Consider the following 26603-nt stretch of genomic DNA (forward strand, 5'->3'; position numbering starts at 1 on the left):
CTCCGGGTAGGAACGGTGCATGGATGCCACTTGGTGGGACGGCCTGTCCCAGCTGGAGACCACTCCAGCAGATGGCACAGCACCCCTGGGTTCAGTGGGAGGACGAAAGGAGCGAGGGACCTGGGGCTTGGAGCACACGTCCTGCTGACTACTGGCCAGTGTGTCCCTGACCCCCTTAGCTCCTTGATCCACAAGGCCAGCGCCGCCTTCAGGATGCTGTGGCAGAGACTGAGGTCCACAGCCCCCACAGCAGTGGCGGCAGCAGCAGCAGAGACGGCAGAGCAGACCTGTGTGCGTCTGAAGTACAGGAACATACTGCCAGATTATCCTGGGCCCCGCTGCGGCCCTGGGGCCCGGGCCCTACATCCTCCGCATCCGCCAGCGGCTCACCACATACCAGCCAGTCCCGGGCTGTAGACTGTGGGTACCCAGGGGCTGCTTCCAGCTCGCCATCCAGAACCTTCCAGTACTCCTGGCCTCGGAAGAAATAGGATGCACCTGTAAGAGGGGAGGAGAAGGAAGGCTGAGATGCTGGCTCAATCATGTGCAGGTGAGGGGGGGCGCTGTCCATGGGACAACAGGGCTGGGTAGAGCTTGGCTCAGGGGTTGGGTGGGGAGCAGGCTTAGGGCATCTTAGGCTGTCTGGGCCACACCTGTCATAAACATGAACCTAATTTGGACAGCTAGAGGAAACTAGGACAGAGATGGATTGCCAACTCTTACTCTTCTTTGCCAGAGTTTACGCAGCCTCTGTTCTGTGAGCATCTCTTTTAGTATTGGGTGCAGAGGGTATTGCGCTCTTAGGAAAACATACAAAGGCTGGAAAGTCCAGTGCGTCAAGGCGTGAAAAGCAGGTCGAGGTGGGCAGAGGGAGGGAGCAAAGCTTGACAGGTGAGGACTTGGACCCCTCAGAGCTCACACGCAGGTCTGTGTGGGGTATCCAGTGATTCAGGGAATCCCATCCCCCAAACCCATCTACAGACAAGGGCCATGCTGGATAGCATTGTCCCCGCCTGGTGCTCACCATCAGACCAGCGCATGGCATCATCCAACATGCTGGGGACACCTCTCCACAGGGGGCCCTGGGCAGGGTAGCCAGGGTCCATGCGCCGTGTGTGGTCATCATAGCGCCAGTACAGCTGGTCCTTAAAGAAATAAGTCCTGTCATTGTGGGCCCAGGTGAAGACAGCGTCGATGCCACCTGGCGGGAGGCTGAAGTCGGAGACGGGTCTTGGGTACCCTTCCTCTACGTTGTTGTCCTTAAACACCCAGTATCTGTCTCCTGGTGGTGAGAGAAAGAGCCATGGGCTGCGGCAAAGGCTCCAGTCTTGACTTCTCCCAACTGCTCCACCCCCCATCTTTGCCCAGGTGGCAGGACAAAGCAGTAACCCCGTGTCATCATGTCAAGAAGCTGTGCCTGACATTTATTGAGCACCTACTATTTTGCTTGGTGCCAGTCATTCAGATAACCAGTGCCCGAGAATCAGGTTCTCTTCTGACAGCCACTTAGAGACAAGGAACCAAGATACCTGTAACTCTGATCCATCATATATGTGTGTGTGTGTGTGTATACCTTAAATATATATCTTAATCAAATAATCTATCTTAATCTAAATCGAATAATACATCTTAAACCCTTCTAAAGACGGGGTTTCCTGTAACCCAGGCTAATCTCAAACTCACTATGTAGCCCAAGGATGAGCTTGAACTTCCAAGGTACAGAGCACCATACCCTATTACAAGTGAGATGCGGTGTCTCTGTGAGACACTAAACTAAATCGTTGAAGAACCCTTGGGCTCAGTGGGAACAAAGATAGATATGCTGGCTGGAGCAAGGCAGCATCAGGGGAACAGGCAGGCTCCAGCGTGTGGGATGGATCCAGGACAAGATGGTAACATAATGAAGAATTCTGTGTCTATACCATGTCTAGACCACCACCAAACAAAATGGATCAGGATGTCTGTGGATGATAGTTCTAATCTATAGGAAACATGGCACAGGAGGGATGGCGCCTGGGGTGGTAGATGCTGAAGACCTGAAGGGATGTTCTAGATTGGAGACCAAAGACACCACAATGCAAGGGAGGGTGTCTGTGGACGACATGTACGGTCACTGTGGTGGTCTCATTGGCTCCGGGGCCAGTGCTTAGGAATCACTAGCCTTGGGCTCCCCAGCTCTGTAGTGGGTTGGCCTGATGCTGCTTGTAGTCTAATGCTAATTTGGGTCCCCAAAACTGGTTCCCCCAGAGATGAGAAAGTCCTCACAAAGACTCTAGCTAAGTGACCCTGCCCTCAGTTAACTGTGATTGGTTAATAAAGATGCGGACAGCCAATAGCTGGGAAGAAGAGACATAGGCGGGGTTGAGGTTTCACAGGCTTGGAGGAGGAGAGGAGAAAAGAGAAGCCACTGCCATGGGTTGAGGGGTCAAGAGAATGTGGCCCTGAGGGATGTCCAATTAGAAGACCATTAAAAGCAGCCCAGATAGGACACAGCAAATAGTAATAAGTTGGGGTTATTGATAGGGAAGTAGATTTGCCAACATAAGGGTAGGCAGCTGCCAGGTATTGTGTTGCTTAAGGCTTATTAAAAATATAAAGGCTGTGTTTTTTACCCAGGAACTTAATAACCAAAGGCAGGATAGAAACCCCAGGCCGGGATTTAATTTTTCTACATCACAGCTCGGTCTCAACTGAGAAAAAACTGAACCATCCTGGGAATACACAGTAAATCTAGGCCAGAGACTAAACAGTGAGACCCTGCCTGGGGGAAAAGGCAGCACAATAAATAATTAACATTATCAACTTGATAGTGTATAAAATCAAGTCTCTGGTCATGCCTGGGAAGGATATTTCAGATTGGGTTGAGGTGGGCAGCACCTAGAATGTGGGCAGTTCCATAGCCATGGGCTGAGGTCAGGTCTGAATAAAAGCTGAGAGTGCCAGCATCCCTCTTCCCTAGCTGAGGATACAATGTAGCCAGCTGCCTCATTCTCCTGCAGCCACGCCTTCCCTAACAGGATGGACTGAGTGCCCTAGAACCCGGAGTCAAAATAAGACCTTCTTCCCTAAGTTGCTTTTTTTTTGTCCAGTAATTTGTCACAAGTAACTAATACCCGAGGTCATGCTGGCTCAGCAGCCTGGAGTCCTCACAGAGCCCCGAGACTGGTACTACCTTCAAGTGGAGAGACACCAGCATCTTTGAGCCGAGGGGACAGACACTCATATGAACCCCAGGTTCCTGTCCCATAGCTAGGATAGGAAAAGTTCCATTTCTACCTGTGCATGGGCCTAGGAGGCTCATACCTCGGCATGCTCATCTTCCCTCTCTGGCCAAGGAAAGGATGACCTTGAATTGATAATCCTCCTGCCTCTAACTCTCAAATGTTGGAATCAACACGGTGCTGAGTTGCAAACCTAGAGCTTTGTGTGTGAGAAGCAAGTATTTAATCAATGAAATGATATCCATAGTCCCCCAACCCTCTGAATTTTGCCAGCAAGTCTTGGTATGTAACCCAGGCTGGCTGGGGATTTTTAACACTCCTTCCTTAGCTTCCTGAGTGCTGGGATTATAGGAATGTACTTCCTTCCTATGGCATAGATGTGGATACTTTCTGCTAAGTCCAGCCCTGAAGGCTACAAGTCCTTCTTCAGAGTTAGGGACAGGGTGAGGTGGCTTGGACAGAGGCTGCTGCCAAGGGCTGTGGTCTCCCATCTGCCTTGTAGTTCACAGCCTCTGAGGCCCAGGCTGCTCTCTTACTTCTCTGCATTCAGAGGGGCTGTCTCTGCCTGGGGTCTTCACATTAGTTGTAAACCTGGGTTTCTGCTCAATGGCAGGGCCTGGATAGCCTTTGCCTGCCTTAGTTTGCTCTCTCCATCACCTCTAATGCTGCTGCAAATAAACTCCTTCCTCTGTGTAGGACTCTTCATCCCTTTCAACATCAGATGTCCACCTGCACCCCATGGGAAGAGGTTTTTTTTTTTTTTTTGCTTACTGTGTGTCTACAACACCCTCTACAGGACAAGCCATCGGATAGGCAACAATACACACATCTAGAGTACAGCTGCTCTCAGACTGGTGGCTCAGGGTACCGGGGATGCTGAGGCAGGTTGGACAACACCGAGGGAGGCCAGGACAAGCTATGACACGCACGTGGAGGCAGGTCACTCACCTTTGAAGAAGACAATCTTGTGGTCACTGGTACGCTCATACACCGCGTCCACGCTGTCCAGGTGCAGCGGCAGGCCCCGCCAGAAGCGATGCATTTGAGCTGGCTGCAGGGACACCAAGTGCCGATCCCGGGTCAGCCGCCAGAAATACTTGCCTGGGTGAGGAAAGGGAAGGTGGCTACCACAGCCTGCTGTGGTTATAGGGATCCATCCGTCCATTCCACAGGACCCCAGGGTTACCTTTGAAGAAGAATGCTTCCCCACGAATCTGGGCCACAGCATCAAAGTGGGCAGTGCACCTGTGAGGCACGTCCTTCTGGGGCCTGCAGGGCAGAATGTGAGATGGGCTGAGAGGGAGAGCATCCAACCCGAGTAGCTGGGTGAGCTGCTACTGCCAGAATCATGGGGGTGAGCATTCTGGAAGGACCTACAACAACCCTCTGTCCACAAGGTAGCCAGTGCCTACCAGGCAAACAAGGTCAGTTAGAATTAAGGCCTAAGAAAGTTACTTTATGTGTCTGGTGCTAGCCTAGGCCATATGAGACTGGCTCAAAACACCAAAGCCAACTCCCCCAAACCTAAAACATTAGACAACGTCAATAACTGCAAACAGACCAATAAGAATGACTAAAAGGCAAAAGCAAAGAATGTGAGCTTAACTCAGGTTTATGGACACACCATGCCTGTAATTCTTTACTTTGGAGGTTGAGGCAGGAAGATCACCAAGACCTGGTCAGCTTGGGTGTTAGGTTATAATGGCCTGGGAATGAAAAACATTCAAAACCTTCCTAGGAGGGATGATTCTTGCTATTTAAAAACAAAACAAAACTCCCAAGTCACAAGAAGTTCCTGAAACTTACAAGATTCAGAGGGCCCCTTCCTAAAGTTATAGAAGATGGCTGGGAAAGAAGCCTCTCCAAATGGCTAAGCTACCTGCCAATCACACAGTTTCAAGGATGCTGTTTTGAGTTCTCACCCAGATTGGGGTGGGCTTTTCAGTAATGCAGCTGCCTTCATAACACCCACCCTCTTGTAAGTATTCCTTGCCCCCTCTTCTCTGAGTAGCCCTAGAAAACTCCATGGTTCTCTAGGCTAGACTAGAATCTTTTCTTTGGTCTGCTGTGGGGCCCTATGTAGGATGAAGAAAGGCATATAAACTAGGAAGTCATATAAACTAGGCTCCAGTTAGGCCTTGTCTAAAATAAGGCCTCCCAGGAAACTACCTACAGAGCCACATACAGCAGAGTGGCCATGCATGAGGGAAAGGAGCTGGAGAAACGGCATAGTGTTTAAGGGTATTTTCTGCTAGCTGAGCATGGGGGCATGCACCTTTAATCCTAACAACTAGGAGGCAGAGGAAGGTGGATCATCTCTGTGAGTTCAAGGCCAGCCTGGTCTACATAGTAAGATCCTGTCTCAAAACCAACCAACCAACAAGTTTTCTGCTCTGGCAGAAGACCAAGGTCAGTTCTTAGCACCCACATCAGGTGGCCCAGAATGGCTTGCTACTCTAGCTCCAGCGGATCCAATGCCCCCAGTCTCTGTAATACACATATCCTCAAAGAGAGACATTTTTTTTTTAAATAGCCAGGAAGTAAGAACACCTTAGTTTTCTGGGTAGATAAGGTCTTAGCATGTAGAGCCCAGTGGGGTTGGGGTGTAAGTGTTTGCTGGCCCACACTACAGACCAGCCAGTGTCACACTCCAGAGGCTGAGTGATCCTAAGTGTGCAAGCATGGATCCCCAGAGCACTGGCCTATATATACAAAGGGGACTGAGGGTAGAGCCATGGTAGGAGCCGGTGGTGATCCACAGCAGAGGGCACCCTGATGGAGACCTGAGGGAATCTGCTGAGGCAGCCTGGCCTCGGGCTCTGCTCAGAGGGTGTCCCAGGAAAGTACCTGCAGAGCCACACAGCAGCGTGCACATTCATAAGGAGACTTGCACTCTGGCGAGGCACAGCACCCTCAGGCAGGGGTCACACACACTTACCCACCCAGCTAGAGGACCACATGGGAGGGGCCTGGAGGAGAAAAGTGACTCTCACGGGGATACAGATCAGTTGTAGAATGTCCAAAACATGCAGAGTTCAGGGTTCAATTATCAATTAAAGGAGAATAAAAGCCAAGTGTGAGGTGGCTTATCCCTAAATCCCAGTATGTGGGAGGCAGAGGCAGGGTGTTCACGCGTTTGAGGTTGGCCTATGCTACATAGCAAGTCCCAGGTCAGCCAGGATTACACGGTAAAACTCTGAAAAGAGCATGGGGTGAGTTGAGGTGGCTCAGTTCATTGAAGTACTTGCTGTCATGCCTAATAACAAGAATTCAGTCTCTAGAATCAATATGGCTAAAAGGAGAGAACTCATTCCCCCGAGCTATCCTCTGACCTCTGCATACACTGTGGTATGTGTGTTCTCACAGCCGACACTCACACTAAAGATATTTACATATAAGTGTATACATATATACACTAATATATGTGTGTATACAATATACATACACAAATATATATGTGTGTTTGTGTATATACATACACATAACCATCACAGCTGGGGATGTGGCTCAGGCTGTCAAGTATTTGCCCAGCGTGCACAAAGCCCAGGATTTGATTCCCAGCACTGCATAGTCCTGGGCTTACACAGCTGTAATCCCACCCTTGGAAAATAGAGGCAGGAGGTTGTCTTCATCCTTAGCTACATAGAGAGTTTGAAGCCAACTTGGGATAGATGAGACTATCTCAAAACCAAACCAAACAAAAAGTACCAACCAAACAAAACAACCACACACACACAACCAAACAAAAAGAAAACAATAAAACTTGGACAGATAGGGAATAATGGTAGAGAATATTTACTCATTTCCCAGCCCTTGGAGGCTATGTCAGAAAAATTGCAGCAGTTCAAGGCCTGCCTGGGCTACAAAGACATTGTCCATCCAAAACCAAATCAAACCAACCAACCCAGAACAAGCAGGGCAGTACTTTGATTGTAAAGACAGTTCATGGTGTGCAGCTAGGCAAGGTATGGCGCCATCCATCACAGAACCAAGAAGCAGAAACCCAAAATGTGTGTGGGCACAGCAAGGAGGGCAGTGTGTGGGGTTGTGGGGTATGGGGTCATGGAAGAGAAGAGACAGGCTAAGTAACAAAAGGCTGCTGGGTCTATGGAAACTCAACAATGTCCTTCTATTAGGAAATCCAGCTGCTGTGCTGACAGCCCCAGCCACAGGACAGGGTATGGATGTGTGCAGGGAGTGGGGGACACACAGCATGAGGGGAGACTGACTAGATAAGTTCAGCTCTCAGAAAAAATGCAGAGGGACTGACAACTAATATAAGACCCCAAGTCTTCCATACCACAAACAAACGCTGGTGACAGACCAGACACCCAGTTGCAAGATCAAGGTCCTGGGTTATGGGAGAGGAACAATTTGAGATTCACTGTAGCTCCCTGGGGTAACAGCTCCCCTCCCCTCCCCATCTCCTACTGAGAAGTTTAAGAGAAGAAAGTGTCCCCCAGGACCAGTCAGCACATGCAAAATGCCTTCCCCAGTATCCTTGGCTATACTGGGTGCTCCGTGCCCAGAATGGGCAGCACTGGACAAGGACAGGCTGGCCAAGGTATAGTGACAAAGGACAGGGCTTACGGAGTGTTAGACCGATTGTTGGGGGGCTCTGGCAGGAGGGGTGGCTCCTCGGGCTCTGGGGTATCCAGCTGGGCAGTAGGGGACACGGACTCCCGCACACCTGTGGAGACAGAAAGACTGTGTTCAACTCAGGGTCCTAGTCCATCCCGCCCTGGGTGCGGGGCTCGTGCTGTGAGACTGTCAGGTGATTTCCGGCCATTTCTATTCAGTTAAATGGCTGTCGGGGTGGGGCAGGCCACCACAGCACGCTGTGAACTATGCTATGTCCCAAGAGCTTATCCAAGGCATCAGCGTCTCTAACCGCCACACTCCTGGGTGGACACTATGGCAAGATGGACGGCGGGAGAGCTACATGAATTCTGCAACCATGTCCACAGCACTGGTCACAAGAGCCCGGCAGGGAAGTTACCCAGTGTTCAGTGCTGGGCTCATTTAGAAAAGAAACTCAATCTGACTCCTGTGAGGGAAAAACCTTGAAAATACTGCACTTGTGGGGAGGACCAAAAATCACAAAACCCCCGGAAGGCCTCATTCTGTACAGCTCCGTTTCCTCAAAGTGTCTCACTTCATGCAATCCTCTGAGACAGCTCTCTTTGGGGCTAGTTTAAGGATGTGAGAGTTTTGGACTTAGGTAGGGTGGTGCTTGCAGAACTCCGTGATTGTGCCAATTTAACACATGTGCACCCCTGGAGACAGGGAATGTTAACTGCATTTCAAACAACACACAAGCTGGAGAGATGGCTTGGCCATTCAGTACACTGACTGCTCTTGCAGAGAACCTAGGCTTGGTTCCCAGCACCTACACACCTTACAACTGCCTGAAATTCCAGTCCCAGGGACCCTAATACCCTGTCCTGACATCCGCAGGCACCAGGCATACATGTGGTGCACATGCATACATTCAGGCCAGAATTTCCCACACATAAAAAGAAAACCACACACAGGCTGGAGAGATAGTTCGGTGGACAAGGGTACTTGCTACTCTATTCTTGCAAAGGACCTGGGTTCGGTTCCCAGCATCCACATGGTGGCTTACAAACTGCCAGTAACTCTAGTTCCAGAAGGTCTGGTGCCCCCTTCTGACCTCTGTGGGGACCTGCAGGCATATGGCGCACATATTTTCAGGCACATACAAATAAAAAAAAAAAAAAAAAGACAATTCTGCAAAAAACAAAAACATCACCACCATAAAAAACAAAACAAGAACCACACTCAGATGGGATGGGGGGAGGTTAGGGAGGTGCAGGGTGAGGTTGGAGGCTGGCTGGAGGCTTGCTCTACCAGGGCAGAATGATGTCTCTGTATGCCAAACATCCTTCCTCCCTGGGCCCCATCTTCCAGATGGGCACAGGGACAGATACACCTACTGTGTCTGGGGAGTGGCCTTGGGCCAGACTCTGTTCCCGCCTTGGCTGTTTCCAGTCCTGTGGAGCTGTTCTAGGCAAGCTGCCTGCCTCTCAGTGTCATGGCTCAACCCTGGCAACCTACCTTGACTCTTGGTTCTGTGGGCTACTCTGGGCAAAGTGCCTGAACTTTGGTCCTATAGGGATATCTTCACACTCTTATGGGCTATCCTTGGCAAAATGTTCCTCCTTGATCCTGTAGGGATAGTCAAGCTTATGAGCTATCTAGGATAAGCTTCCTGACCTGGGCCAACCGCATAGCTACTATTCTTCCCTTACTTATAATGATTAGATGGTTAATTTAGCACATGCCTAGTAGGTCTGGGTCCATTTTCACTGAGTCCAAGACTCTTCAAACCTCTCAGGAACAGCCAGGGCTCTAAGTATCAGAGGCATCAGTACTAGAAAGCAGAGAGGCCTGTGTCCCACACCCTCTCCTCCCTCCTCCATTCCATCCCTGTAGACACCATGTGCCCACAGTATTCTAGACATATACCTGGGGCATTTGTCCCTAGCCCCACCCTCCGTGTGGTCCATATTGGACTTTGGGGACACTCACCGTACAACTGCCAGACACGCACCCTGTCCTCGTAGGGAAGCCCATAGCGTAGTGGGTCACCCACGGGGCCTTGGTAGTAAGGTTGCATGATGGAGCTGGGGGCAGCAACATGGCTCAGACCAATGGCATGACCAAATTCATGGACAGCCACTGCAAACAGGTCCATCCCATGGGCATCTGAGGACACAGAAACTGCACATGAGCAAGGGAGGAAAGGACCCCCTCACTGATGGCGAGGACAGAGCTCAGTGGGTGTCTGCATCCTGGCTGTGCTGGGGACTCAAATTAGCCATATGCATGCTGTGGCCATGTGAGGCTGTGCCGAGCTCCTATAAGGCCCTGTGTGGCTAGAAGGAGCTTCCCAGGGATCTCTTAGGTTGTCATGCTATGGGAGCTAGCCCTTTTAATGCCAGACTATAAGGGAGGCATCCCAGGATTAGGAGGATTTTCCAGGAGGTTCAAATACAGTGGGTACCAACCCCTATACCCTGTGTGAAAGGCGCGGGCTCCTGTGCACTGGACAGGGTTCGCCAAGCTTACTATAGACACCTTGTGGATCGGTGCTATAAGAACCCAACAGGTCTCAGCCAGTGGCTAGCTTAGGAGTGGAATAGGGTGGAACTCTTTTTGGGGAGGCCACAGCTTCATCTACCTTTTATAGGTTCCGGCTGCTACTGTGGGGACTGCCCAGGCCCAGGGCCCCACCTGCTTGGGACAGGTCCCCCATGCACCTGAGGAACGGAAGGTCCATGACTCATCATCGTCAAAGTGGGTGTCCCCTGCCGTGTGGTGGTCACCAGGGAAGAATGCATGGGCCACTGTGCCGCCAGGGCCATCAAAGGGGTAGCCATCGTTGTGGTCAGCCTTGGAGAAGTCGATCTGGATGTCCGCCGTGCTGCCCGCTACCTCGTGGAAGTTCAAGGGTGTGATGTCACTCCAGACTTTGAGGGCGTAGTACATGAGCGCACGCACAGTATCCCGGCCCAGGGGTGAGTCCCGTGGGAATGTCCGGACCCTAGGGTCAGGGTCAGAGTGGAGGCCAGCTGTCCCTGAGGCCTTTCTGGACCTCCCAATGGGAGGGTGCCTCTCCTTGACTTGAGTGTCCCCTATTGCCTGCTTTTTTCTAGTCTCCAAGAGATGAATGCATGTGAAGCCAGGAGTAATAAGCAAATCATAGCTTTCCAGATGGCCTGGGCTATCGGCTTCTCAGGGCCTGCCCCACCCTCTAGTCTACGCAGGGGTAGGATGCTCACTGACCTGGTGTGGCCCCAGGGATGATAGAAGGATACAGAGATGCTAACCTGGGACACCCCCACCATGGCCACGCACCTCCAAGAAAGGTTCCTCTTGCTCCATTTGGTTGGTGGCGGAGTCTGACGCTTCCTTCTCAATTGGGCCCCAGGGGGCAGATCCGGAAGGGAGCAGCGAGGGGTCTTCATCAGGGCTAGAGTGGCCTCATCTATGAAGTGTACATAGGTCAGCAAGTAGGCCTGACTCCACCTCCCCAGTGAAGACCCCAGAGCTCCCTCAGGGCTGATGGCCCCAAGGCCAGGTGTGTTCAAGCCCCTCCCCCATCCCCAGCCAGGTTAAGCCAGAATTCAAGTTCATGGCTCTAGCCAGTCTGAGTCCTGAGTGGCTAATTTCAGGGCCCTGAGCAGCCAGGAATGGTATGACTGGGCTTGCACAGCCCTGATGAAACCAAGGAGCCTCCTGGTGCCTCCCGGAGAACTGACCCAGGATGCCAGTGGTCTCCAGACCGCCAAACTGCTGCATGGCTGTAATAGCCTTGGACAGTTCCTCCTGTGTCTGTAGCTGCCCTGTCGCAGGATCTGCAGGCGGCAGGTAGCCAAACCTACTTAGCCATTCCTGGGGACACAGAACAGAGAGAGAGGTTATTGGGGTAGAGCCCACCTGAAAGGCAGTTGCCCAAGCTCATGACTGTTGCAGGGGAAATGTCTCTTGAGCAGTGGCCGCTCTTATCACATCCCTGTCCTTTGATTTATTCGCAGATAATAAATAGGATGCTTGAGATATGGTTGAGCATGAGCAGGAGCAATATTTGCTAGCAACCACCAGATGGCGCTGGAGTCCACATGCCGATTGTGACAACCACCCTGCCTGAGGCTCTCATCTGGCAGGTTCCAACTGACCCAGAAGGTTGTGTAGGGCAGGGTGCTCTGAACCCAAACCACCCTCCTTTTCAAGAAAGGCACAAACAAGAGGCCCAACCCTGAAAACTAATTTCCTTCCATATCTTCTAAACACACACGCACACACACACACTCACGCACGCACACATGCACGCACAGTTTGAAACAGGGTCTTATTGTATAGTCTCAGCTGGCATCATGGATTTTAGACCAGGTTGGCCTTAAAAATCCCAGAGTCTGCTTCTGCCTTCCATGCGCTGGGGTTAATGTGTCTGTCACTATACCCAGCTACCCCTATCTATTAAGACAGGGTCTCACAGAGTCAAATCTGGCTTCAAATTTAGAGCCAAAAATGACCTTGATCTTTGACTCTCCTGCTTCTGCTGCCTAAGGAATGGGATTATATATATAGGCAAGTCCTACCAAGCCGGCTTCGTGTAGAGTTAGGGCTAGAACCCGTGGCTTTGTGTATGCTATGCAAGCATTCTCAACTTTCTTTTAATGTTGAATTACCCAGGTGTGGTGGTGCATATCTTTAATCCTAGTACTTAGGAAGCAGAGGCAGGTGGATCGCTGAAAGCTGGAGGCTAGCCTGGTCTACACAGAGAATGTTCCAGGACAGCTGGGGCTATATAGATACCCTGACACACACACACACACACACACAGAGAGAGAGAGAGAGAGAGAGAGAGAGAGAGAGAGAGAGAGAGAGAGAGAGAGAGAGAGAGAGAAGAGAGAGAGAGAGAGAGAGAGAGAGAGAGAGAGAGAGAGAGAGAGAGAAGTTTAATTATCGGGTTCTGTATGTTTCTACACATGAATGCAGGTGACCCCAGAGGCCAGAATCACCTTGGAGCCAAAAGTAAAAGACTCCAGCCAATGTGGGTGCTGGGACCCCAATTAAGGTCTTCTCCAAGAGAAATAAGCATTCTTTAAAAAAATGTTATGGGGACTGGAGAGATGGCTCGGCAGTTAAAAGCACTGACAGCTCTCCCAGAGGTCCCGAGTTCAATTTTCAGTAACCGTGTGGTGGCTGACAACCATCTGTAATGGGATCTGTTGTCCTCTTCTGGTGTGGCTGAAGACAGTGACAGTGTACTCACATACAAGAAATAAATCTTTTTAAAAAATTATTCTAAATTAGAATTGTGTGGTTTATTTTGTGAGTGTCTTTTCTGCATGGCTATGTGTAACCACACACATGCTGGTTGCCCACAGAGGTCAGAAGAGGGCATCAGATGCCCAGAACTGAGGCTATGGCTGGTCTCGAATGCTCCCCCACAATTACTGGGAATTGAACCCATGTCCTCTGCAATAGGAACAGATGCTCTTAACCACTGAGCCATCGATCCAGCAGCTCACCCCTGCCTCCTTTTGAGACACTGCCTTAGCATGTAGGCCTGATTAGCCTGCAACTTGTTATGCAGGTTAGCCCTGAACTTACAGAGATCCTCCTGTCTCTGCCTCCCAGTGCTGGCGTTAAAGCTGTGTGCCATCACATCCAGTAACCCGCTTCTTTTTTGATAGACATTAAAAAAAAAAATCAACCCATTCATATCCTTTCCTGGCCCTCCAGGTCCTGAGGATGCTACTCAGACTGTCACTTGGGCTAGCTGTTGATGCTGACTGAAGGCTGTTGCTTGGGAGACCAGTGGATGTAGGGAGAACTGGCCTTCATCTCCCTAGGACCCCTCAGGGCCTTAATCAGGGGCAAGCTCCCATGGCTAGGAGGGCCAGCCTAAATGATGTAATTTGCATAAAGTGGCAGTGTGCCTCCCAGGTCCCCTCCCCAGATAACATGTACCCTTGCTGGGATTTCTGTTTCAAAATTCATCCGACTCCAACCCTCCGAGCAGCCAGGCAGGGAGCCGCCAGGGTGTATAGGATGCCAGAGACCTGCTTCTAAGGTTGAAGGGCAGGACCTTCAATGACAGGGCAACATTCTCCATGGCAGCCTGGACGTAAGAGCCACACCCCTGGGTGCCGGCCAAGATCTGTCTACTGTCCCATTTTGGATTCTGTTTGAGGCCAGCTTGGATAAAGATCCTGTTTTGACTTCTCTCAACTAATTTTTTTAAACAAAAAAACTATATTGGTTATTGTCAAGTGTTAGCGTGTGTGCGCGCGCGCGCGCGCGCGCACACACACACACACACACACACACACACACAATTTCAAGACTCCCTGACAAGCTCATAGGCTCAAGTCAGGGGCTCAAGGCCTCATGGCTGCTATTCCCTCTTTCAGGGAAGCTCCAGGGGGACTTTCTCAGCTCATACATGGAATACCTCAGTGGGAAAGGATCCGTCTCCCACGGGTGAACATGAACGGGGAACAGAAAGGATTGAGGTCCTCTGGGAGGGTCACTCCTTTCCCCCTAAGCTGGGATGGCAGCTGGACCAATCCTGTCTAGAACAGAACACAGCTGGGGGCTGGGAACACTGTACCTGCAATCTCAGATGCCCAGCCCCCACCAAGAGAAAGCACAACCTTTTGTCCGTTGGTAGCCCCCTCCCTGTTTCCAACCAAGGTGCTTCTCACAGCCCTAAGTCCTGAGAGAGGCTGACTACAGTGGGCTTTGGCTTGGGGAGGTGGGTGGGTGACTGTCAGTGCTGGCCTTGGGTGTAGACTCACATGAGGCAGCCACTGACAGCGTTCCCACATCATCAGAGTATAGGTGTAGGGAAGCCCTGGGCAGCCAGCTCAGACATTTCTAGGCAGGTAAACCCCAAACACCCAGAGGTTCATATTATCATCTGGGACTAATGACTAATAAATGTCAAATGAGGATAACCGGCCACTGAGGTGTCGGTAAGCCTAGGGGACTTAGGGCTGCCTAGGCTGACAAAAGCCACCTAGAGGACAAAATTTCTGCAGAAGAGACAGCCTTGACCCACACCTCGCAGCTAGCAACGAGCCAGTCCCCTTATCACCTCACCTGACCCGCTCTTACTCTTGAAGGTGTACAAGCCCCTCCCCACCTCGATGTCTGCAACAGGGTGGCCAAAGGTAGGACCTCTTCGCTTTCTCTCCCCTGTCTCCTAATACCTATACAGCCGGGACCACACACCCTGTCCTGGGCCGCTGGCTTCCTGCTTGCCTGCCTGGTCCTCCTTCCACTGTCGCCACGGAGACAGACCGCTGTCTCCAGGGCAACGGAGGCTGCAGCAGGCGGGTGCTGCGAGGCTCAGGGTGAACCTTCCAGAAGGCCACTGGGGAAGGGGTGGGGCCAGGAGAAGGGGAGTCCCCACCCCCAAGGGCGGATACCCTTTCCTCTTAGCCCAGTCAGAGAACCGGACCATTACTGCAGACCAGGACTGAGTCAGCTGGCTGGGCAGTCAGGGATTCCTGCACAGACGTAAACACGTAGTCAGTGAGTGCCGGGCCCCCTCCTCTTTCCCATCTTGCTGTTGCGTTTATCACCATTTGACACAATATGCATCTTTTTACAGCTCTAACGAGGCATAATATATACAGCGTTAAAATCCTTCAGATGATTTTAGCAAATTTATAGAGTGCAGCCGCCGCCCAAGCTCCGGGTGCTGACTTTACCCAACTATCTCTTGGAACCTGGGCTGCTCTGCCCACAGCCTTGGTCGGGTGCCATCGGTGGCCCCTGGAGCCTGCGGAGCTTGCCTGGCACCTGGGCTATGGTTGTAAAGCTTACAGCCACTCCTCCGCCCTCTCTAATTGGACCCACCAGCAGGAGGCACACAGATACTACCGGCCACAGCTCCTAGGTAGGGAAACTGAGGCCCAGAAGCTGAATGCAGATTCTTGTCCTTTTTACCAGTGTCAGAAGCAGGGCCAGCTCCTGATGTGTGTGTGTATGTATTTGGTGATAATTACTAATACATAATTCAGTCCATGGGCAGTGCCACCTTTGGCTACCAATTCCTCACACCTATCTTCTTCCCATTAAACTCCTCAGGCCCTTGGCAGGGCAACACCAGTGTGTGCCCCAGTTACAGTGGAGGAAACTGAGGCTCAGATGAGCGGGTAACCTGTCCACAGATAGACAGTACACGGGATACATGAGTATGTATGCGTACGAAATCCAGAGGACAACTTTGGGTGTTACTCTCAGGAGCACTGTTCGGCTCCTTTGAGACAGGGTCTCTAAACAGACCTGGAGTTCACCAAGGAGGCAAGAATATCTGGCCAGAAAGCTCCAAGGACCATCCCCACTCCCAGTTCTGCCTCCTTAGTGCCAGGAATACAAGTATGTCCGGTCATACAAAGTTTATATTTATATATAACATAAATATATATTTCTTAATGTTTGTGGGTTGAACCTGTATAAATGAGTACAGGTGCCCAAGGGGCCAGAGGCATCCGATCTCCTGAGCTACAAGCAATTGTGAGTTACCTGTTATAGGTATTGGGAATCAAATGTGGGTGTTAGGGACATGCTCTTAACTGCTGGGCCATCTCGCTGGGCCCGTGACCAGCTCTGTAAACAGAAGGTTCTGGGGGTTGAACTTGGGTCTGCATGCTTGCATGGCAAGCGCTTGACCAGGTGAGCCTCTCTGCAGCCCCCGCATGGCCCTTTTATAAAGATAGATCCTAGCAGGTAGCCGGAGTGAGCCCATGCCCAGGTATTCCCGACTGTGCCAAGGGCTGGCTGCGAAGCATGCTAGGCAGACCAGGGCAGATCTGTCCGGAAGTGGGCAGAGTGGAGGGGAGGATGGAGGAAGAGTGTCACAGGCTGCTTTGGTCCTGCTTTTGGTACTTGCTCCAGTGACCTTGAGCTAAGACCCACTGAATGCTTCTTATTGCAGAAGCACCACACAACCCCCAGGACGTGTGGAGGACGGTGGGCGCTGGTTTTGTGTGCGCTGGTTTTGTGTTCTGTGCTCTCCTTTGACCCCATTTAACGAGAAAGCACAGAGAGGTCAGGGCACGGGCCCAGTCACACAGCACATAACTGCAGAACTGGGGCTGGCTGGCTCCTGACCTTATCCTGTAACCACTGCAAGGGGAGGGAGGGATATGACAAAGGGGACAGTTAGATGGACGCCCAGGGAAGTTGTTCTGGGTAGACACAGGGTTGTCCAGGTAAGGAGCCCGGGGAAGAACATTCAAGCTGGGAAGAGTAGGTGTGAGGCTTTGATTCAGGAAGTAGTTAAGCCCCAAGAGTCTAGGAAGGATGAGGACATCAATGCATGAAGGGTCTGAAAACAGGCCCAGAGTGAGGCTTGGACCTGTGAGGGGATGCCAGGTTGTGTGCCTACCACACATTCACCCCACTTTTTCTGCAAGCCAGGTGCCCAGTACACTTGAGATCTTGCTCCTTCATGTGTGGGCAAAACTGACTTATGCGCAGATGCAAGGCCAAGTGTTACTAAAAGCTGCATGTTTATGGTTAAGGCCAAAGGCATTTAATACACCTTAGAAGCCCCCAGCAGTGTCCCCACTGGAGAATGCCCTTCAAGCCTCCTGAACTTCCCTAGCCTCCTCTCCCTAAGCACAACCTGCTCCTATGGGCCCATCTGAAAGGAAAGAACACTGAAGCCCTGTGATCTGTTGGACCACAGAGCAGGTAAGCAGCAGCGTGGGACCCAGCCCAGGTCTAGGTAAAAGGGTCCCAAGTTAGATATCCAGGTATACATACCTTTAAGCCTAGCACTCAGACCTCTGTGGCTTTCAGGCCAGCCATGGCTATCCAGTAAGACCCTGTCTCAAACCGAAGCAAAGCACAAAGCAGGGCACATTGAGACCTGTTTCCTAGTGTGTGTGTGTGCATGTGTGCATGCGTGCTAGGACAGAACTCGGGGACTAGACAAAAGACCTTTGCAGTGGTTTGGATGCACGTGACCACCCCACGCCTGGCTCATACGTATGAACACTCGATCTCCAGTTGGCGATGCTGTTTGGGGAGGATTAGGAGGTGTGAGCCTGGGGACCCAGCTTGAAGTGTCAAAAGAATTGCCATTCCTGGTGTGTTCTTTGCAACCTGAGACACAAGCTCTCGGCTGTTCCAGCAGAAGTTCTTCAACCTGGCTATGGTGAACTCTATCCCTCTGGGGCTAGGTCAACAAACACTTTCCTTTTGAAGTTACCTTGATCACAGCAATAAAAAAAAAACAAACAAACAAAAAACTAAGCCAGTGGTCCTCAACCTTCCTAATGCTGTGACCCTTTAATACAGTTCCACATGTCATGGGGACTCCCCCAGCCATAAAGCTAGTTTCATTGTTACTTCAGAACCCTAGTTCTGCTACTGTTATGAATAACAATGTAAACATCTGATACACAGGATATCTGATATTCTACCCCTGTGAAAGGATCATTTGACCCCCAAAGGGGTCTCCACCCACAGGTTGAGAACCACAAACTGAGACCCCAACTGAAAGTGACACACAGCCTCATCTTTGGTTTTCTTAAGACGGTGTCTCCCTAGGTAGCCATGGCTGGCCTGGAACTCCCTGCATGGAGGAGGTCTTGAGCTCTGCCTTCTGGGCGCTGGGATTATAGGATTAAAGGCACATACACCATCATATCCAGAATAGCCTTGAGCTCTATGTAGCCAAAGATGACCTTAAACACCGTATCCTCTCCCCTCGGTTTTCCAGTGCTGGGATCACGGGAGCGTGTCACCATGCCTGGTTTATCTGGTGGCACTGGAGCTGGCAGTCAGTGCTCCGTGCATGCTACTCAAGCAACTGAACTATACCTCTAAGCCCTCTTTCCACTTGTTAAGAGTCTCTCTCTCTCTCTATAGCCCATGCTGGCCTTAATACTATCCTCCTGCCTCAGTTTTGTTGCAGCTGCAACGAGTATATCACCTCAATCTGTTTAATCACCTGGTTTGGATCCACAGTGAACAACTGTGGCTCCCGGGGCACATCTATGGTGATCAGGGGGAATTTCTGCATTTGGTCCAGAAGGGATGCAGAGAGCTGAGGCACAGGGAGGTGGTTTAGGCTTCAAGAGGGGGGACACACAGGCAGACCCTGTGTCCCCACTTCTATTTGTCACTACTGCCCATACCCCTAGGGTCTTTTGTTTATTAGTCCCAGCAGCTAGTCCTCCATTGTGGGTATATTTGCAATGAAGCTCTGAACCTGCCCTGCCCTGTGGTGCCAGTAGCGGGAGAGACTTCGATAAGGGAGGAGACGTCGGGAGTAGAAACTTGCTGGGATCATTCCCGTTGCCGCTGGCATGAAGGGGGCTCTCAAGCCGACCCCTAGCAGCCATGGGTCATCAGATACCACGACGGCTTGGTGCTGCTGAGAGACACGGTAACGCAACATCCACTATGGAGCCAGGCCAGGCTGAGTGGAATGACATTTGTAAATGAAAGATGAGGGGGTGATGGACGGCAAGAAGCTGCAGAGCCAGGCAGCGACTGAAACATTTCTCCAAGACAGGCGGTGGGTGAAAAAACTGCAGCGTGTGTGACCTGGCTGTCTGAAAACTGTCCACTTCCCCATGGCTACCCAGCTGGACACTGAAAAGGCCGCCAGGACGCCACTCTCCAGAACCTTCCCTGGGATTGCACACTTCGCTGTGTGCAACCACTTAAGAAACGAGTAACAGAACAAGGCCCACTGAGCTGTGAGGAACCACATCCTGGGTGTCCTTCCAGGGGGCCTGGGGGGCCTCTTCTCGGCTTTATTCACAGGCGTTCGCCCCTCCCAGCCCAGCCGTGGGTTCAGCGGTGTCTGGCAGCGACTGATCACAAACACAAAGGCGTCCTTCTCCTCAGAGGCATCCAGACCTGAATACGCTCAACAGCCCGCAGAGGGCGGTCTGAGGGGCATCAGAAAGCTCCCACCCAAAGCCCGCCCATCTTTTGAGCTCAGGGCCCCTGAGCCCCAAGCTCTTAGGTGTTATTCCCTAGAGAGCCACCAGAGGGCGCGCCCATCACCACAGGAGAGGCGGGCAGGACCGGGTTCCCACACCCGGGAGGGTATTGTCCTGGGCAGGGGACTGCCCGCAGCACCCTCCCGCCTTACCCAGGATTGGACGACAGGGTTTTGCGGCCTCTGGCAAGCCTGGAGTCACAAACCCTGGTTAGTGAGATCTTCAGAGTGCGAGAAGGCTGGTGACTCTGGGGGTGCTTAGGAACTCAGTAGAGGAGGGGAAAAGTCGGATGAGGCCCACAGGTGCCGGGGGAGGAGCCAACCCCACCCCAACCACCGAGGTCCGGCTGCTGCAAACTTCCTAAGTGCATTGGGCCTGATTCAGAACTTGGACCGGCAGGGACTCCCTCTCTGACTCCACCTCTATATCTCCTGTCCCCTAACCAGTCCCTTTTGAGACACCCTGAGAGCTTGAAAGAAGACAGGGTCTGGGCTCTGTTGTCACTCACCCAGACTGGATCTCATGGGATCGGAAGCCAGCTCTGAAAGCCTAGGATCGGGAATATGAGGAACTCCTATTTTTAGAGGCCACTGGGGTAGGAGGAAGCTACCTCAGGGGACCCTCAGATATCTGCAAGTGGGCAGAGAAACCACGGGGCCACTGCCACCTCCGATGCCTGGGGGTGGCAGAATCAGCCCCTCTTTTAGATCCAGGGGCAAGTGTTGGCAAATAGGGGGTGGCTCCCTCCCCAATGTCTCCGCCAGCATGAAATCTCCATGACACCTTGCCTAGACCCGAGGGTGTGGGAGTGCTCATTGCCAACCGCCCGTGGAGAGCGGACTCTGCTAGGACCCCATTAGGATATTGGCTGGCTTGTGGCGGTCAGGAAGCCGCCCCTGACCGGGTCTCCAGATCTCGGGAGCCCAGGCCGGGGCCTCCTCCCCCTCGAAAGCGGGCTCTATCCACCGCGCGCCTTTGCAGAGGGCTTCGCGGGCCTGCGGAGCCATAAAGTCTGATCGAAACCTTCCGGGTCTCCTGCGGGTTTCCAAACCCGACTTCAGTCAGGAGGGTGGACGGACGCGAGGTGGGAAGGAACCGGTGCCCCGACCCCCAAGCAGGGGGTCCCCAGCTAAGCTCTGGCAGTGGGAGTTGGCGGGATAGGGACGGCAGCGGGCTTGACTCGGCAGAGGTTGTCACCCGCACCGGCGGGACAAGGCCGATCGCTCCCGCGGAGGAGGAAGGAGACGGGGTCGCGGCACGCACGCCGCGCAGGAGGCTCTCCTAACATCGTCAGCAAACTCGGGAGCCCCAGGTTTTCCGGACGCCCACAGGCGCGTCCCCGGCCTGGGTGCGCGCCCCTGACCTCCCCACTCCAGCCGCGAAGCTCGCGGGGCGCACCGCTCCGGGCGTCGGTGACGCTGGTCACCCCGCCAGAGGTCTCCGTGGAGCTGCATTTAACCAGAGACCGGGCTCCGACTAGGCGACCACCTCCCCGGGGCGCCCGCGGCTGCGGCGCAGGACCGCACGGAGCGGGAAAGGGACCCACGTCCTCCTAGACCTGCAAGCGTGCGCCCCGCTCAGCCTGAGCTCCAGCCTCAGTTTCTCTGTCTTGGAAATGGGTCTCTCCCCCCAAGCCTCCCCCCCCTTGCCCGGGATTCGCGCACCTCTCCGAGAGGAACAAGGGAGAGTCTCCCTTCTCCTTTGCACCTCGTGAGAGCCCGGGAGACTCGGCTCCCGAGAGACTCAGGGTCCCGTGCCCGCGTCCCACACTCACCACCCCGAGGCTGAGGTCCTCCGCGCGGGGCGCGGGCGCTGCGCAGCCCCCATGGGCCGCCACCGCCAGTACAAGCAACAGCGGCGGCATCCCGGGCCCGGGGCGTGGAGGGCCAGGTCCCCGAGGGGATCCAGGTCCCCGCGGGCGGCGTCCCATCCCGCTCTCCTAGGCCGGGTGGCGAGGGTCCCCGCACCCGCCAGCAGCCAGCTCCGCGCCCCGCTCGGCTCCGCGCCCGCACCGCTCCGCTCCGCGGGACTGAGCCGCGCGCCCGCCCGCCTCCCGGGCAGGGCCATGCTAATGTATGCTAATAAGGCACCGCCCCGCCCACTCCCTTAAAGGGGCCCCCGCGCGGGCGGGACCCGGTGAAGGTTCGGAAGGTTTGCCGTCCCCCGAAGGCGGGAGCACTGCTGCAGGCGGGGAGCCGGCAGAACCGGCTGCGAGTGTTCTAGAGTTCCCTGCGGTCCTCTGGACGCGCTCCCCGGGTCGCCAGCCACAAAGCTTAGTCTAGTTTCGGGGCGCTCGGGACCTGGAGATCCGCCGCCGCAGCGCGCATGATGGGCACACGGGGGAGCCCGCGGGCCACAGAGTCTTGGGGCGAGTGGGAGTGAGCACCCCGATGCAGAGTGTGATCGGAGGTGGGGGAGGGGGTTAGTGTGATACAAGAGAGCGAAGGAGGGAGCGGGGGCGTGGGGTGGGATGAGTGTGAGTGGGCGGGAGTAGGGGCAGAGGATGGGAGAGGAGGCCGAGGGCACACCTGAGTCCTGTATGGAGCACGGGGCGCGGAGCAGCTTTTCCCCTTAGTCCGTCAGGAAGCACCTGACCTCTGCTGCTCAGGGTCTGCAGCAGGTGTGAGAATTTGTTTTGAGGGGCGGGGAGTGAACCCCCCTCCCCAAGACTTCCGGCGGGCCGGACCCGTTCTACTTCCCTGAGCCGCGACGGAAAGAGGCTATGAATAGCAAACATTAGCTGGGATATGGCACCCGCTGAGCACTTTACAGATGAAATTTTTTTTCTCACAACCCTTAAGAGGTGGAAACCATAGTTTCCAATTTGTATACAAAGAAACCGAGGTCCGGAGTAAACAATGATAAAATAATAATAAAAAATAATAAATAAGCGGGAGACGTTGTGGAGTGATGGATTGGAAACTGGGTGGGTCAGGGGGCGGAGTTCAAAACCAGCACCCCATCCCCATCTCCGTTCCTCCCCAGTTTAGTCTCAAGTCACCTTGAGGAGCGGCTGGATTTCCCACGGTCTCTGCAGTCCCTTGGTGTCAGGATTACAGTCTAGTTATTGTTTGCACAGGGAAACTGAGGTTCAGGTGATGTCCCTAAAGGAGAGGGTGGCTTCCTGCTTTGAAGGCAAAGTTCCGTCCCTCAACTCCCAGCTGGTGCCTATCCTGTCCCTGATGCTCTTCGGGTGTGGGTGGTTTGGGGAGAAGGTTAGACTTTGCATGTGCTCGCAGTAACAGCTGGATATGAGTTAGGCACAGACACTGTGTGTGTGTGTGTGTGTGTGTGTGTGTGTTGGGGTTTAGGACCTTGATTTGAGAAAGCCCTGGAGGGCCTGTGGTCCAGCGAGTGCCCAGACATCCGGCCACAAGACAGTAACATCTCGGGAGCGCTCAGCTATGTGGCACAGACTCCCAATCAACCCGTGGGACAGTACTGCCCACAGTTAAAAATGGGCCTTCCTCTCTCAATTAACCTAATCTGGACAATCCTATCAAGGTGTGCCCAGAGGCTAGCCTAATCTAAATAATCTCTCACTGGTGTGCTGGGAGGCTTGTTTCCTAGGTGATCCTAGATCCTGTCAGGTTTACAATATTAACGAATGACTTTAGTATCACGAGGCATTAGATGAAAGCTGGGTCCCCATTGAGAAGATCAATGCTCACCTGTTAGACGAGAAGAGAGGGAACATTACATTTGCAGGCCTCATCTTCTCTCTGTCCTGAGTCTCTGGGCCTCTCCTGGGTGCTGTCCTGGGTGGGAAGGAACCTCAGAGAAATGCAGAGCAAATGGGAAAAAACAGCTTCAGGCATGGGTGGTTCTAGGGACTGTGGCTTCAGACACTTGCCCTCTGGACTCTGCCAACTCTAACTGGCACCTTCTCTCAAGGTGTCCTGCCTTTGCCTGCCTGGCTCTGGGAGTTTCTTCCAGGTCTCCTATAGCATGGCAAATGTCCACTTGACCCTACAGAAATACTCTTAGTTGGACAGGAATCTTTTTTTTTTTTTTTTTTTTTTTTTTTTTTTGTTTAGAACTGTGTCCTACCTCAGCCCCGAGTGCTGGAATTTTAGCTGTGCTCTCCCAGGCCCACCTTGGGTAGGAGTCCTTGTAGTTATAACTGAGTTAAAAACCTGAGGTGAGCTCACTGAGGATTGTCCGGGTCATCCTCAAATCCACTGTCAAGTGCTTTGGTAAAAGCAGAGGAGGCCGGGCAGGGTAGCAGGGCTTTGAAATCCTAACCTTTGGGGAGGCAGAGGCAGGAGGATGGTGAGCTGCAGGCCAACTTGGCTATAGTGTTTTGAAAGTGTTTTTTAAACAAAACTCCAAGCAAGCAGACAAAAGAACAGAAGAGAAGCCGCTGGAGAGTTTGTTGGCTTACAGACTTCACTAGACCCCTCCCAGGGACCCAGCAACAGATTAGTACCCCAGCCCCTTTCTATCTCTCCCCCCACCCTCCCTATCCTCCATTTTACCCCTCCCCCAGTGTGTGTGTGTGTGTGTGTGTGTCTGTGTGTGTTCTCACATGTTCCTGGTCAGGCTCTCTTTCTTGCTGTCCTTCTTTATCCTTTGTCTGCCCCGTGGCTCTGTCTGCCTCTTTTCCTTCTCCAGGTCCTCACTGCCCTCCCCTCCATTCCAAACACACCTCCTTTACACCAGGTCCCTCCCATGGCATGATTTCTCAGGGGAATACCTTGGCAAGGGTCTGCCGCGAACCCCCTTCCATCTGCTGCTGCCACATTATATTTTGGAACAGAGTTGGTCACATGACCAGGGGGGCCGAGGGCATAATGTGGCCACAAACAGCAACCTCAAGGTAGTGGCACTATTTAGAGCTGGAGCTGGCTCTTTATAACCAGTGAGTCTGTGGTCCTTTGCTCCCATCCCAGAATTCAGAAAGTTGAGAACCACTGGTCCCAACCCCAAGGCACATCCTACCCAATCTGGCTTCCAACAGGCAGACTGCTGAATCAGAGCCAAGGCCATCCGTTCCAAAGATGACTGAGATGTCACCACCCACATCACACCCCGCAAAAGGTGCTCTGTCTTGCTTGGAAGACAAATCCAAACTCCTCTTTCCAGCCTGTGGCACCTTGCTCTGTTCTGACGTCACCCTGGTTGTTCCCACCTGCTTCCCCCATCCGGTAGAGCCCCGGACCTCTTCTGATGGGCTCCAGCTGCATTCTTGCCACAGGACCTTTGTACCCGCTTTGTGGGGGTTGGTGGGTGGGTCTTGATTTCTGATTCGCTGAAAGCCTATGCCTCCCATCTCTCTGCAAATGCTTGCTTTGTCTCTAAAAAGCATCCCTTGCCCGACTCCACTCCCGTTCATTCCGCACCACCTCATCCACACTCCAAGTAGCTCTCCCTCTCTCCCATCTGATTGGGCCTGGTCCTGGAACAGTAGGGGTGGGTTTAGTAGGCAGCTGCTGCCTTCAAGTGGACCCCACCTAAACCAGTGTTGCCTTTTGCCCATCTCACATTGCACCCGTGGGCGGGAGCCCAGTGACGTCATTGTTAGCACCCGCTTGGCCATCCCTTCTTCACTTTGACAGGAATCATGATATTCCATCCTAGGGCTGACAGATCTGAGCCCCAAAGTTCCCAAAGCTTAGGGGCTTGGCTGGCAGACCCACAGATTTATAGCTCCTGAGAGCTGGGTGGCCTATTGCTCCAGGCTTTAGATGCCAGATACTTTAGGTTCTCGATTTTCTACTGCTCTGAGCTTTAACCACTGCCTTGAAACTTGGCAGCTGATGTAACCAGCTTCCAGTGGCAGTAAGCAGCGGGCACCATTTGAGCGCTTACTCATAAGGTGTTGGAACTTCAGCTTCCTAGCATCTGATCTTGCAGAGCTTGGCCTTATGCGTTGGGATCTTTCTTTGGTGCCTGAAGGTTTCAGGAAATCTCAGAATTCTCTCAGCCCGGCCTTTCTGGCAGCCTTGGCTGGCCAACTCCTCCCCCTTCTCCCTGCTTCTGCTGTCTAGCCTTTGTCTCTGTTGCCTCTGCTTCCCAGTGCTCAGCCCTGGCTGCTCTCTGGAGTCCTGAATATCTGTAGATAAGAAGACAACTTGACTTGTGGGAGTCGCTATCCTTCCGAAGTGCGAGTTCTGGGGGATTAACCTCAGGTTGTCAGGCTTGTGTGAAGGTGGCAGTACTTGCCAAACCATCTTGCTGACCCAACTTTTAAAAACAGATTTATTTATATTTTCTCAGTGTGTGTGTGTGCGCGCGCGCGCGTGTGTGCACACGCATGATCCTGCAGACATTTATGTGAACCAGGAGCATGCAGAAGTCTGAGGAGGCCAAACAGGGCATCAGGTCTCCTGAAACCAGAGGTGTGAATGCTTGTGAGCGGCCCTGTGGGTTCTGGAGATCCAATCCAGGTTCTTTGCAAGAGCAACAACTGCTCTTACCCGTTGATCCATCTCTCCAGCTTCCTAACCAAGGTGTGTGTGTGTGTGTGTGTGTGTGTGTGTGTGTGTGTGTGTGTGAGTTTACACTGTGTTGGGGGATTTGAAATTGACTCTCCAACTGTCTTCTCTCTCTGGACTTGGGGATCCAGCGTCTTCACAGTACTGAGACCCTTCAGGATTCCTCCTTCTTTGGCTGGCTTGTCTCACTAAGCACATCAAGGCTTGGCCATGCTGTAGCCTGTGTCAGAGTCTCCTATTTCTTTTTTAAAAGACTGAATGATACTCCACCGTCAACAGAGACCATGTGCTGTTAACTCCCATGGCTGTGGGTGCACCTCTGGGTTCATGCCATGTCCCTTCACTTTCTTCATAGTTCCTTGGCCATGTCTCATACCCAAAGGCCCCTGAAAGTCCCCCCTGTGTTTCTAATCCCGGGACCTATTCTGCCTCCTTCT

At 52.8% G+C, this 26603-nt stretch overlaps 1 protein-coding gene across 1 annotated transcript; it reads right to left on the reverse strand.

Moving 5' to 3' along the window:
* Positions 1–136: 136 nt before the first annotated feature.
* MMP17 (matrix metallopeptidase 17) lies at positions 137–21659 on the reverse strand (the record flags this gene model as incomplete). Its single annotated transcript, XM_080941463.1, has 10 exons — positions 137–498; positions 1025–1282; positions 4170–4322; positions 4408–4490; positions 7812–7911; positions 9774–9950; positions 10505–10788; positions 11103–11232; positions 11507–11639; positions 21504–21659. The coding sequence occupies 10 exons, from the start codon at positions 21657–21659 to the stop codon at positions 209–211; spliced, it is 1764 nt and encodes a 587-aa protein (XP_080797589.1). The 3' UTR covers positions 137–208.
* Positions 21660–26603: the final 4944 nt, after the last annotated feature.

Source organism: Micromys minutus (assembly GCF_963924665.1).
Source record: "Micromys minutus genome assembly, chromosome: 29".
NCBI lineage: Eukaryota > Metazoa > Chordata > Mammalia > Rodentia > Muridae > Micromys > Micromys minutus.